The sequence below is a fragment of the Mastigoproctus giganteus genome, chromosome 3, assembly GCF_048544385.1.
Source record: "Mastigoproctus giganteus isolate SK-2022 chromosome 3, ASM4854438v1, whole genome shotgun sequence".
Taxonomy (NCBI): Eukaryota; Metazoa; Arthropoda; class Arachnida; order Uropygi; family Thelyphonidae; genus Mastigoproctus; species Mastigoproctus giganteus.
In genome coordinates, this window is record NC_143577.1 from 97,561,654 (window position 1) to 97,575,468 (window position 13,815).

At 39.0% G+C, this 13,815-nt stretch overlaps 1 protein-coding gene across 1 annotated transcript in view; it reads left to right on the plus strand.

The window, feature by feature from the left end:
* The window catches only part of Ndg (Nidogen), a 255,770-nt gene that overhangs the window by 186,764 nt on the left and 55,191 nt on the right, over positions 1 to 13,815 (plus strand). Inside the window, exon 16 of the mRNA XM_090370056.1 lies at positions 4,509 to 4,748. Within this exon, the coding sequence (XP_090226182.1) occupies positions 4,509 to 4,748 (240 nt within the window). The remainder of the gene's footprint in view (positions 1 to 4,508; positions 4,749 to 13,815) is intronic.

Below are 13,815 nucleotides of genomic sequence, written 5' to 3' on the forward strand. Positions count from 1 at the left end.
TGAGGGCAACTCTTTCCAATAAAGGCCCGTTTCATTAACATTGAAGATGAGATCTGCAGGATATTCACCTTCCTCTACTATGGCCTGAAACTCTGCAGGGAAATCAGCAGCTGCCTCAGCATCTACACTTGCTTCCTCACCGGTAATTTTCAGATTTCTGCATTTGGTTCTTGCTTTAAATCTCATGAACCAGCACTTGCTAGCCAAAAATATTTCTTTGTACTGACCTCCTTCTTTCTACTTTGTCTTCAAAAATTGACTTAGCCTTTTTAGTTATTACAGCTTGGGTCAAGGGAATGTTTTCTGGGTAAAAATCATCTATCCAAAGTGTCAGCAATTGCTCCATTTTTTTCTAAAAGCTTAAGCTTTTAGAAAAGCTTACTTCTACTGCAATTAACTTGTGTAGCACTTACTCTGGTAGCACCTTGTGTTGATTGTTTTATTTTATCAGCATTCTTCGTAATTGTAGTAATAGTCGATGGACGAATATTCATAGCCCTACACCAGCCTCCATCCTCCGAATAACCTCCATCTTATCTTCCAATGTGATAGATCAACGTACCTTTTTCTTGCTTTCATTTACACTAGGATTCATTGACTTGGTATCTCTTTATTCTATTAAATTAAAAACTTTATTAATTATAAATAAATATTCATTTATTGCAAATACAGCAAGCCCATCACAGCACTAGGCTAGGGGCATCAATTCAGTACAGTACAAGGGAGATAAATATAAAAACAAATACATAGCAGAATTCATATATACATTAACAATGAATAGGAATTATAATGATAAAAAAAAATAATAATAATTATGTAAAACACTGTCTAGCAGATTGGCAAAAAATTCACATGGCTATCACTAATAATAGCACAATTGATAAAAAAAAAAAGTTAGCATAATAAATTTCCGTGTATAAATGGCTTAAACAACAACCAACTGAATGCTTAACCACATGAACCTTTACTACTGCATCCACGAGTGGCTACTTTGAAGGTGGGAAGCTTTCTCGTCTCTGATTGGCTATGATACAGATGTGCTAATTGCTAATTGGCTAAGATTGTGGGTGGGTGAATTTATCATCTGTGATTGGCTCAGATTGTCCTTGATCACATGAACAGTGCATGATACCTAGTACAGTACGATGCCAATAAATTGTTTGACAATTTTAAACTTTCAATTTATAAAAAAATTGGCAAAAATATATATTCATGGCCTTGTGGCCAGTGCTATTGCAAATCGGCACATATCAGACCAGTGCAAAACGAGGGCTAGCTGTATAGGGTGGAACATTGCAGATTGATGACTTTTAATTCATGATAACTACTTTTTGAGCTAGTAGATGGCATAGATAAGTGCTTCAAAGGCATTCACTATTAGTCAGTCTAGCATAGTGTTAGGTTGTGTGTAAACATGGAGAAATGGAGTTTGAAACAATGTGTGTTTATGGTTGAGTGCTATGTTAAATATGAATCTGTGACCCAGATTTGGTATAGTTTTCACAGTAAGTTTGGTGCGAATTGTAAAGGTTTTGCTCTTTCATGAAAAACTATCATCGCATGGGTAAAACAATGGCAGGAATCTGGTTCTATTGTTTGAGTGAAACCCATAGGACCAGCAAAGCCCATAAGCCTGAAAACATTACATCTTTAAGAGATGTCTTTCATCCTTCTTGCCTGGCATGGCGATATTCTCGATCACTAGGAATTTCCAGGTGATCCTTGGAGATTCCTAGTTACTGAATTTTACATCTGGACTTATACTTTCATCCTACAAGACAGCACTTTTGCAGGAATTGGGTGAACATGATAAAGTAGCACACCCTCAGTTTTACTGAGATTTTCATTTTTTTTTTTTTTTACTGAGATTTTGAAGTTTAATTTATAACCTTTTAATGACAAATGAATAGGGGCGGCTCGTTGGTAGGTAGTGCAGAACCACAGCACCCCCCCAGATTTTAAAATCTAAATATACAGTCAACGGAGTTATATGAAATTTTGTGAAGAACAATACAACGCAATGAATATATTTATTAACAGGTCCCGCATATAGTATACTCATCCTCTATTTCCAATAATCATTTCAATAATAAATGAATAAAAACAAGAAATTGTTTTGAACTTTGAAGTTTAACAGTAGGTGGAACTGTGCGCTACACAGTTCCACATTTTGGCCCATAGTGGTTGAGTCAATTCATAGTTGGCAGGTTGCCAGTACACATTTTTTAGAAGTGATAAAATGAGTCAAAGGAACTGCTGAGCAAGCATGCCGATTTGAATAGTGCACAAAACTTGAATGAAAAAGTTATTAATCTATTTTCAACAATAAAAACCGAAGAATGGATTTTATTTTTAAATAAAATTTTGAGATTACCCAAGTCTGTTAATGGTAAGTGTCCAGTTAATATTTTGCAGTATTTTTAACTTGCGTATTATTATTACCATCTATGTTTACATGTCTTATAATCAAGGCAATTTAATGTAACTTTAAGAAGCAGCACCCCCACACATCAGTCACGAGCCGCCACTGCAAATGAAGCAAATCACATAAGTGATTTTCTCCAAACCACAGAGGTACAAATGAATTGCACCTTTGTGGTGCTTTAAATAAATAGAACTTTTTGATATTGGTCTGACAGAAATCCACAACAGATTAATGAAGGACCACCACATGTTATGTGGTCCTTCATTAATCATAGGTGATCCTTCATTAATCATAGGTTGTGGTTTGGTGTGGAATTCTATCATTTGGCATTTCTTTGAGGATGATGCTGGTAATTCTGTTACAGTAAATGCTGAATGTTATGGATCCACGTTGAAAATATTTTTTTTGCACACCTTTAGGTTCAAGAATTAGTGTAGTTACAACAAGATGGAGGAACTGCTCACACAGCACATCTAAATTGGTTGTGCTGGCTACTTGGCAACTGCATAATTTCTTGTTATGCTTAACTGCAGTGGCTAGGTTACCCAATCTTTTTGCACCGAACAAACCTCAAACAGCCGCTTAAATTCATAGAGGAGATTCAAGCAATTGATGATGCCATGGGAATTCCTGTAATGCACAATGTCACAAAAAGAATTCAAGATTGTACTGAAAAGCAAAGAGGATACTGAAGTGATGTCATTTGTAAAATTGAGTAGCTAGTAAAAGTGCCTTTTGTACTCAATGTATAGGTTAGTGCAAAAGCGTCAGTTTTAATTGTAGCCATCTACCAAAGTAATTTAATTAATTAATTAGATTGGCATCATTTTGATTATATCTCATATTGTGAATTCCTTCCCAATGAGTTGCCATGGTATTGTACTACCTTGAATAAGTAACACTTCACCAGTGGAGAAGACTGCTGTTACTTATTCTCGGCAGATACCACCACCCAGACAGCACAGTTTCAAAGTTTGTTGGCTTTTCCTCAACGGGTGGGCAGGTACCCTGGTATTGCAATAGTGACAACCTAGTTATGAAGTATAACTTAGCAATATGAGATATGCCTGATGGTGTGCATTGATATAGACCATAAAATATTTAAGGGCAAAAGCCTCATGCTATGAGGTAGAATGACTAACATAATATAACTGCAATAGTACAGTTGTATCTACCGAGGAGAAGCCAGCCAACAAGCTTTGATATCGTGCCGTCTGGGTGGTGGTATTCGCCGAAAGTAAGTAACAGTAGTCTTCTCCACTGGTGAAGTGTTACTTATTCGAGGTAGTACAATACCATGGCAACTCGATGTGTCACAATAGGAGATATAATCAAAACGATGCCAATCTAATTAATTAATTCAACTACTTTGGTACATGGCTATGATTAAAACTGATTCTTTTTCACTAACCTATATGTTAGTCATTCTACCTCGTAGCACGAGGCTTTTGCCCACCTTTAAATATTTCATAGTACCCAACTTAAATAATCTGTATTAAAAATTGCTCGGTGTAAGAATTATAATAAAGCTTTTGTAATTTAAAATGTGTCAGTCTGCTGTGCTCAACCCTGCAGATGTCCGTGATTCTCATTACAGCTCATTTCCTGCCTCAGTAATGCCCTGAGCTATCCTTTTCACCAATCCATATCTTTTTTACCGATCCATATCTTCTTATGTTATAAAGCAAAAAAAAAAAAAAAACCCTTAATGTATTTCTCTTTTCTAACATAGTACTATGTATTACTTTTAAAGTAAATATAATTGGTCACATTATGCTTAAATACAGTGGCATAAGTAGGGTATTACAAATGTGGTCTTGGCCATAGAAGCTTATGGAGTTAAAGAAAAGAATAATTGAATTTATAATTCATTTTAAAAATATGAATACAACCTTTATTATTTAAATCAATTATACAAATAAAAGCTACAAGTTTTGAATTTTATATATATTATTATTAAATACAGTAATAAATTTAATGAAAAGCAAAGGTGCATTTTTCTGATGGTTGGCTATAGGTGATGAAAATTCTAGATGTGCTACTGCTTAATATTTGAGGTTAATCAAACAGAGGTTTTTTACAGTTGCTCCACATCACGAAGGTGGTTTTCTGATGTTTACCCAAGGAATGTCAGTCCTGAGAATGCCTCTCAGTCCCACAAAGTCGAATCGTGGAGATCTGTTGTTGATGGAACCCCACCAAACAGCAGTTGATATTGATGTGGATTGTTTGAAAGGCCATATTTATTGGAGTGACATAGCCCACAAGGTCATTCGAAGATCAAACTACAATGGAACAGAAGTGAAAGTCGTGATTTCCCAAGGTACTGTATCTCCTATATTTTTAACTGAAACAGCTAAGCATGCCCTTCAAAGCACAGCTGCATAATTAATTATATAAATGATATTCTACATGTGCTAGCAATTTGGCCTTTAAGAAAAAATTTGTCTTATTTGGGAATTTTTAAAAAAGAATACAGTCAGTCTTCGTATAGCACGATAGTTGTGTTTCTAGAAACCCTCATGCAATGCAAAATCGTGCAATATAAATAACAGGGCCTGTGGAAAAAATAGGGTTAGGTGCCGACCACCTAAGATTGAACACACATTTGTAACCAAAACATTACAAAACACAATAAATAATCGTAATAAAATATGTAAGTATTCTATTATGACTGTTACGTAATAAAATATTGCTAATGCTTTTGCTTCTATCGTAAGCAAACTTGTTCTTTGTTTTATTTTCTATCCAAACAGATGACAGCCGTTCCATCTCTTAAAATTCTTTGTTTCTTGATCTAATGGATTTTATTACATTTTGAGTTGTTCCTGCTATGAAAGTTTTTATTTTCTCTGCATTCTTTCTAATTCTCGGCGTTGCCTCATATAGGCCTGTAGCACGTTGCAATATCACATGTTCTTTCATTTTGCTCAAAGTGTTTTAGAATTTCATTTTTTTTTCTCTATGGACAGAGGTGGACTGACCGTAAGCCTTACCGGGGAAACCCCGGTGGGCCGAAGGCCATAAATGCTAGTATGAGGCCGTTACAAATTTTCCTGGGTAAGAATTTTTGACCCAGTCCATCTCTGTCTGTCCATATTGGTTTTCTCTTTCTCTCTGAATCTATGGTGTCTTCACCAGGACGCTTCCTTTCCACACCTTTTAAGTATTTTACTCATTTTTAGGGAATAAAGCACAATTACAAAATGAGGAGGCATGCTTGATACACAAAAACAAAGCTGTGCGAGTGTAGCAACTGAATAAACAACACCGTAAAGGCAGAGACACACTATTAACACCTCACTAACTAACATTTTACTAAAGTACATTTCTGGGGGTTATTACCATAAAACAATAAAAACCATTTCCAGTTGCATTTCTGTTAGTCCAATCTAATTATAAACGGGTAATAAACTCTATCTAATTGCATTTGCGATTATACCGATAGTTGGAATTGTCGGTTTTGACGTTATTATGGTGAAATGTGTTTCTCCTTCACTGATAAAGGAAGAGCGAAGGAGCGAATCTCCAATGCATCACAGTCTCAAAAAAATGTGTGAAATGTGAAATGTTTGATGAACTTTCTAAAACAGGACATGATCTAGCCAAGAAGGATGTCTTTGTGTGTGCCAGATGCCTAGAGTCCCTCGGGGGAGCCTGTAACCCCTAGAGGGCGCGTCCCCAGGTGGCGGATCGGGGAATGCCTCCCATTGGGTGGTAGAAGGGAAATCAAAATACCTTCCGCGGACCAACAGGTAGAAGTCCAACCTCTCTACGGCAATGGCAACCCTTTTTCCATGAGAAGTCAATCCACAGATTTAAACCATGCTACCGCGTACGGGGTAGCCGACGCGTCAAGCTCCGCAGTCCGGGAACTTGATGGGAAATGTGCTACGAGGACAATCAATATCCTACAGCTAAATATTAATGGAACACAGAGGAAAAGAGACGAATTACAGAGTCTTTTACTTGAAAATGATGTTCACATTGCCTGTCTTCAGGAGACATGGCTGAACGACAAAATACAGCTCAACATTAAAGGTTACACTACGATTCGAAAGAATAGAGAGAATAAACGTGGAGGTGGATTAGCGTTCCTAATTAAAGACTCTGCTGTCAAGTATAAAGTTATCACCGCAGGGCAAGATACTGGCAACACAGAAGTCCAGGCACTGGAGATCATCTCTCCAGAGCGCTCCTTCATCTTGGTCAATGTGTATCATCCTGATAACTCCTCCATCAGCCCCAATTCATTCAATGAAATTAGCAACATTCCAATAGACTCTGTTATTATGGTAGGAGACTTTAATGCAAAAAGTCCCACTTGGGGATCACCTGTCCTGGATGAAAAGGGACAGCAGGTAGAAGATATCCTAATTGATCTAGGTCTGATCATATTAAACAACAAGCAAAATACCTACTTATCAAGAACTACTGGCACGGAATCTGCCCTTGATCTCACAGCAGTCAGCTATCACATCTCAAGCCTTTGCAGCTGGAGAACTCAAACAGTGCCATGAGTGATCATCGCCCTATTATAACTACACTTAAATTTCAAGTGGAGGAAGTTGACCAGAAAAAGAGATCATGGAACTTCAGAAAGCAGATTGGACAGGCTTTACACAGTTACTGGACAAACTATGCTTAAATGAGCCTCGAACTGATTGTCTTGAAGAAAAGGCTTCAAACTTTACAAAGAACATCACAATTGCGGCCAAGAGGTTCATACCCAGAGGTAAAAGGAAAAAACAGTGGGTCCCTTATTGGAAAGATCTCAACATTGATTCTTTGATTAAAGAAAGGGACCATTTAAATGAACTAGTAAAGACCAACAACACAAGCCTAAACAGAAACAGGCTTGCTGAAGCTACAAGAAAGGTAGAGGAAGAGATAGCAAAGGGTAAGAGTAAAAAATGGGCAGAATTTTGCAACAGCTTAGACCCAAGGAAAGATGCAAAGTATTGGAAAGTCGTCGGAGCCCTAAATAAATGCTCTTCTAGTACAACAGATCAGAATTCAAACATCATTAACTCTTCTGGTTCTGATGCAGATACAAACAAAGCGGCAGCAAATATGCTAGCAACACACTACTCCAACATCAGTAAATTATCCTTCAATAGGGAAGACAAGAAATTGAATAGAAGAGTTAGAAGACTTCTGACAGAAGCAAGAGGATACAAAAATGATGATATCTGTACTCAGGCCATAACTTGCCAAGAACTTAAGACAGCGATCAGGAATATTGATGCAAGAAAATCTCCAGGCAGTGATCTAATTTTTGGGGAGATGGTCAAGCGCTTTGGAGAAACCGCTACAAAATGCTTACTGGAAATAATAAACATAACTTGGCAAAAGGGAAAACTCCCCAAGACATGGAAAACCTCAATCATTGTCCCCCTACTTAAGCCGGGGAAATCGCCCACCGAGTGTAAACATTACAGACCCATTGCACTCAATAGTATTCTCTGCAAAATCACGGAACGTATAATACATTCTAGAATCATGAATGAACTCACAAAAACGAAAATATTAAATTTCTACCAAACAGCGTACAAGAAACAACATGCCACAGAAGACCAACTCTTTTATCTATGTCAGTCAATCATAGACGGCTTGCAAGAAAACCCCTCAAAAAAGACTATTGCTGTCTTCCTTGACATGACATCGGCCTTTGACACAGTCTGGAGAAAGAAATTAATTGAAATAGCACACAAACATGGTATAAAGGGCAACGCCCTAATATGGATTGCAGACTTTCTAAGAGACAGAAAGATCAGAGTAAGATATAATGGAGCCTACTCCAGGGACAGAAGAACATGGCAAGGAGTCCCGCAAGGCTCTGTTCTCAGTCCCCTGCTCTTCCTGCTATACACCAATAACGTCCATCAACATATAGACGAAGACACCAAGATTGCATGCTATGCAGATGACATAGCAATATGGCATACCAGCAGAGACATGGCAAAATCAGAAATATCCATAAACAGATCACTAAAAGGAATTGTGGACTGGGCAAGAGAACTAAAATTACAGATAAATCCCCATAAAACTAACCACACTGTTTTTACCACAGACAGAAGCCGCAGAAAGAACTTTAACCCAGCTATCGCTATAGACGGCGTGCCCACTTCAAAAAAGGATAACCCAAAATATCTGGGTATAACCCTCGACACAGAACTACGTTTCACCAAACACATTGAAAACAGCTCCAATAGAGCACTGAAGAAATTAAACATCTTAAAAAGCTTATGCGGTACGAACTGGGGAGCAAATCCGAAAACACTCAAAACAACTTATACCACACTTATCAGGGCTAATTTGGAATATGCAGCACCAATATGGGCACATGCTTCTGAGTCTGCACTTGGAAAACTGGACAGGATCCAAGCAAGAGCAGCCAAAATAATCATCGGGGCTGTTTCGTCTACAAACAACACCAAAGCAGAGCGGGAATGCGGCCTTCAGACACTCAATCAAAGAAGAAGATATCACACAATTAAATTCACTAATAAGGCTAACAGCAGAGACATTGATCATATCTCCCGTAGGACCTTTATAAATTGGAACTGCAGGTCAAGACTCAAAAGGTCATCTACCATGAAATACGATAAGGAAATCAGAGAAAGTCTTGATCTTGAACTCACAAAATATGACATACTTCAAGAGCCTACCTTACCATCTTGCATCCCCCAAAATACCACAATAAATTTGGATCTCGTGGAACACTGTACAAAAAAAGAAATCGAGACCATTGTCAAAGCTATAGGAATCAAAACAATTGAGACTTATTCGAGACGTGACCTAGTACAGATGTATACCGATGGATCCTCTGACGAGACTATCCTCAAGGGCGGAGCAGGCATACACATCACCCTGACAAATACTACAAAAATGCAACAAAGTATAGGTGCAGGCAGCATCGCCTCTAACTTTACATGTGAGCTAAGGGCAATACTTGAGGCCCTAAATAGTTATATTTCACTAAGAGACATAGACAGAGCCAGAGGGCTTGTAATCTTCTGCGACTCAAGAGCAGCCCTGCTGGCAATAAAACATGGACGAACAGGACTCACACAGGACATTCACCGACACTTGGAGATAGTTCATCAATTGGGAAAGAGCTGCACACTACAGTGGATGCCCGCGCATGTGGGTATAGAAGGAAATGAGGCGGCCGATAAACTGGCAAAAGAAGCAAGAAACTTAAATCACAACACCTCAAAAACCATAACTCTAGACGATGCTAATGCCATCGCCAGATACAGACTCAGACAGAAACATATAGAAACTGATCACCAAGTCTGCGAGATTAATGCAAATAGGAACATCACTAAGACCATTGCCAGACTGAGAACTCGACACATGGCAGGTATGAAAATTAGTGCGGATAGTACCAGAACTTATAAACTTTGCAGAAACTGTCCGAACGAACAGCTTACTCCGGAACACATCTTCAGCTGTCCTGCAATTCAGGCGACTTTGCAAAGCATGGACGAATCCCCTTTTCAGGGAGAACTCTACAACGAAAAGATCGTGGACTTAGCTAAAGCAGTGATATCAGCGCATGGTTCAATTTGACTTCAAATGGACACGACACCAACCACCAACCAACCAACCAGATGCCTAGAGTGTCAAGAAATTAGGCACCAACTCAGCATTCTGATGGGCATCTATGAGAGCTTGAGGTTTAGGGTAAATGCCCTCAAAGAAATTAATATTAGGGGCCCATCAAGCTCTCAGCTGCCCAGCTCAACGGCAGAGCCAACTCCTGTGCATCAGGCAACAGAGAGGCAATCTCCAAGGCAGAATGCGCTGGTTCCAAAGGAACTAGTTATTGTTAGTGACTCTATTGTCAGGGAGACGGGGAATATACTATGCAAGGTTAGATGGACCAGGGTATGTCTGCCAGGGGCAAAAGGTGATGATGTTGTAGAGCAGATATCATCTTTTAAGGGCACAAAAGGTGATATTGTTGTACACGTTGGCATTAATGACATTAAGAGATCTGCAGATTTACTCGAGTACAGGTCAATGTTGAAAAAAAGTTGCAAGTTAGGGTTGAATGTGAAAGTGTAGACCTGCAATTCTGGTCTGATAGGAAGGAGTATATGATGAAAGCCTTGTCGGTCACTTCAGCCGGGGAGAGATTGTGCAAGGCTCGGGGGGGGGGAGAATTTTTTTCAGCCTGGTCTGTGCTTGTTGACAGGAGAGACTGCTTCTACAGAGATGGGGTGCACTTAAATAGAAAGGGTGCAAGAATATTTGCTGATGCTATCAAGGCAATGTTAGGTGGGTCAGAAAACTGCTAACTTGGGGGGGGGGATACACAGACTAAAACGTTAACAGTGGTTGCAGGCAGAGGCAAAAGTGATTATTGCACTGCTTCTATTAGAATGAGCAGCAGCACGGAAACAAGGCAATGGATATTTCCAGGACTGTTGGGAATCATAGTGGAACAAATAAATACATGGGCTCTGTTAGGGTAACTAAGAGTAGAAACAGGTGCATGTATACTTGCATATAAACCAATGCAAATATAATAGGAGTATAGTTAATAAATTTGATGAGCTTGAAGTGGTAGTCAAGACATCAAAGACTTGGTGTCACACAGATATAAGCAGTGCAGAATTGGAATTTGGAATGTGTACAGAAAGTATAGACAAGACAGGACAGGAAGGGAGGAGGGGTTATGCTGTTAGTTAAGAAACACATAAAATCTAAGAAAGTGCATCCAATTGATGTTGGTGGACAATGCAATGTTCAATCTGTTTGGTGTGACATAAGCACTGGGAAAAAAAAAATGAGAGTAGGTGTGTGTGTGTTATACACACACACACACACACCTACTCTTATATACTCTAATGAATCTGATGAGTATAATGAGCAATTGTGCAGAGAAATAGGGTGGGCGAGTAAATCAGAATGTATTATAATGAAGGATTTTAACTTTCTAGATATTGACTAGAACTTGTGTGTTGGTCACTCGCACACTAGCAACACTTTTTTGGATTTATTGGATGACTGTTTTATACAGCAGCATGTTTGAGAGGCAACCAGAGGGAATAATACTCTTGATCTGATTATCAGCAGTGATTATTCATGCATTAACAATTTCCAGATAAAGGAACCACTGGGTGACAGTGATCACAATGTACTGATATGGGAATTACTTAAAGATGTAACTACCATCAAGGCTAAAGGGAAGGGCTTTTGCTTTCGTAAAGGTGACTACAGGGGTCTCAGACAGTTTTTTAAATTCTGTACAGTGGGATCAACTGATGTGTTGCCAACATTGAATTCTAAATGGGAAGCCTTCGGGGACTTAATCTTGGAGGCTACTAGACTTTTCATTCCAACTAAGAAATACAGTTCAAGGTTCAGGCCTAAATGGAAGTCAGATGAATTAATAAGGCTTGTGGCAGAGAAGAAAAATGTATGGGATGCATATAAATTATCAGGTAACACAGAAGCCTATGGCAGATATAAGCTTTTCTGTAATCAATTCACAAAGTAGGCTAGGCAGGTGAAGGCATATTACGAGAAATCTTTGGCAAAGGATGCAAAGAAAAACAGCAGAGTTCTTTCCTTATGTAAACTGTAGAAGAAAAGGGATGAATCAGATTAGATGGGTTGACTATTAATGATCATGCTCAGGTAGCTGAAAAACTGAATGAGTATTCTGCATCTACATTCACACGCAAGGAGTTATTCAATGAGGGGAATGCCAGTAGCTTATCAAACTCTAACAGGGAGCTAAGTGATTTTGTAATAACTGAGAGAAAAGTGGAGGAGAAATTGTTGAAGTTAAACATAAGGAAGGCACCCAGGGTGGACGGGATCTATCCAGTTATATTAAAGGAGGCAAACCCTTAGCCACAATTATGAGAGCTTCCTTGGACTCAGGGGAGGTCCCCATGGACTGGAGGTGTGCAAATGTAACACCAATTCACAAGGGGGGGGGTTTAAAAGGTGACACAAGTAACTATAGACTAACAGGTCTATAGTTACTTGTAAGTTACTTGCAATGCTTCTTTAACCAGTGGCTCCATTATTTTCCCCGGAACACAAGTTAAACTAACAGGTTTAACTTGTGTTCCGGGGAAAATAATGGAGCCACTGGTTAAAGAAGCATTGCAGGATCATCTAGACAAGACTGCAGTAATAGTTAAGACACAGCATGGGTTCGTTAAAGGGAGGTCTTGTCTGACCAGTGTGATTGGATACTATGATGTGGTCACAAAGGAACTGAATGTCAAAAATAATTTTGATATCATATACTTGGATTTCAGAAAAGCTTTTGATACTGTTGCACATGGAAGACTGCTGTACAAATTGGAGAGGTATGGCATTAAGGATAAGTTGCTACAATGGATAAAGGGATGGTTGAGTGGGATACGACAGAGAGTGGTAATCAATGGACACTGCTCTTCGTGGACAAATATTATTAGTGGAGTTCTGCAGGGTTCGGTGCTGAGCCCATTGTTGTTTTGTGTATTCATCAATGATATTAATGAAGGTATATCAGGATTAATATCCAAGTTTGCAGATGATACAAACGTCTAGATAACTGGATCTAAATAAGTTGGGCAAATGTGCTGAGAAGTGGCAACTGACGTTTAACATTGACAAATGCAAAGTACTGCAGATGGGTAGCAATAACTCAAGAGAAACGTATCAACTGTGTGCTACTACACTCAGGGAAGTGTAAAGTGAAAAAGACCTGGGGATAATTGTGCAGTCAAATATGAAGTTAGCTGAACAATGCAGATGGGCTGCCAGAGCAGATCACGGAGTCTTGTCAATCATTAGCATTAGCATTAGTAGAGGCATATGATGCAAGAAAGCAAGCTTATGCAGCATCAGCCAAAAAAAAAAAAAAAAAACCCCTTCCACTTCACCCCTCCGTTCGTTAGTTCGAAATACCTGTCCAGCTGAGCCTTAAATTTATTTAGGCTATCAACCTCCACAACAAGGGATGGAAATCTGTTCCACCAACCAACTACCCGCTGGCTAAAGGCAAATTTCCGCACATCTATCCTACATCTGTCTTTCCCCAATTTGAATTTATGCCCTCTCAGGTGATTATTCTGAGCAAGAGGCAGTATCCCATCAGCATTGAGCATGCTCAAACCATTCAAGGCTTTGTACACCTCTGTCAGATCACCTCACCGGTGCCTAGTCTCCAGACACTGTAATTTGCAAATCTTAAGCCTTTCTTCGTAAGAGCAACCTTCGTTCCATTCACTAATCTTGTTGCCCTTCTCTGTACTCGTTCCAGCAGCTCTACATCCTTCTTGAAATGAGGCCTCCAGACCTGTATACAGTACTCAAGGTGTGGCCTGACCATTGCCTTATACAAGGGAATAATCACCTCCCTATCCCTGCTAGAA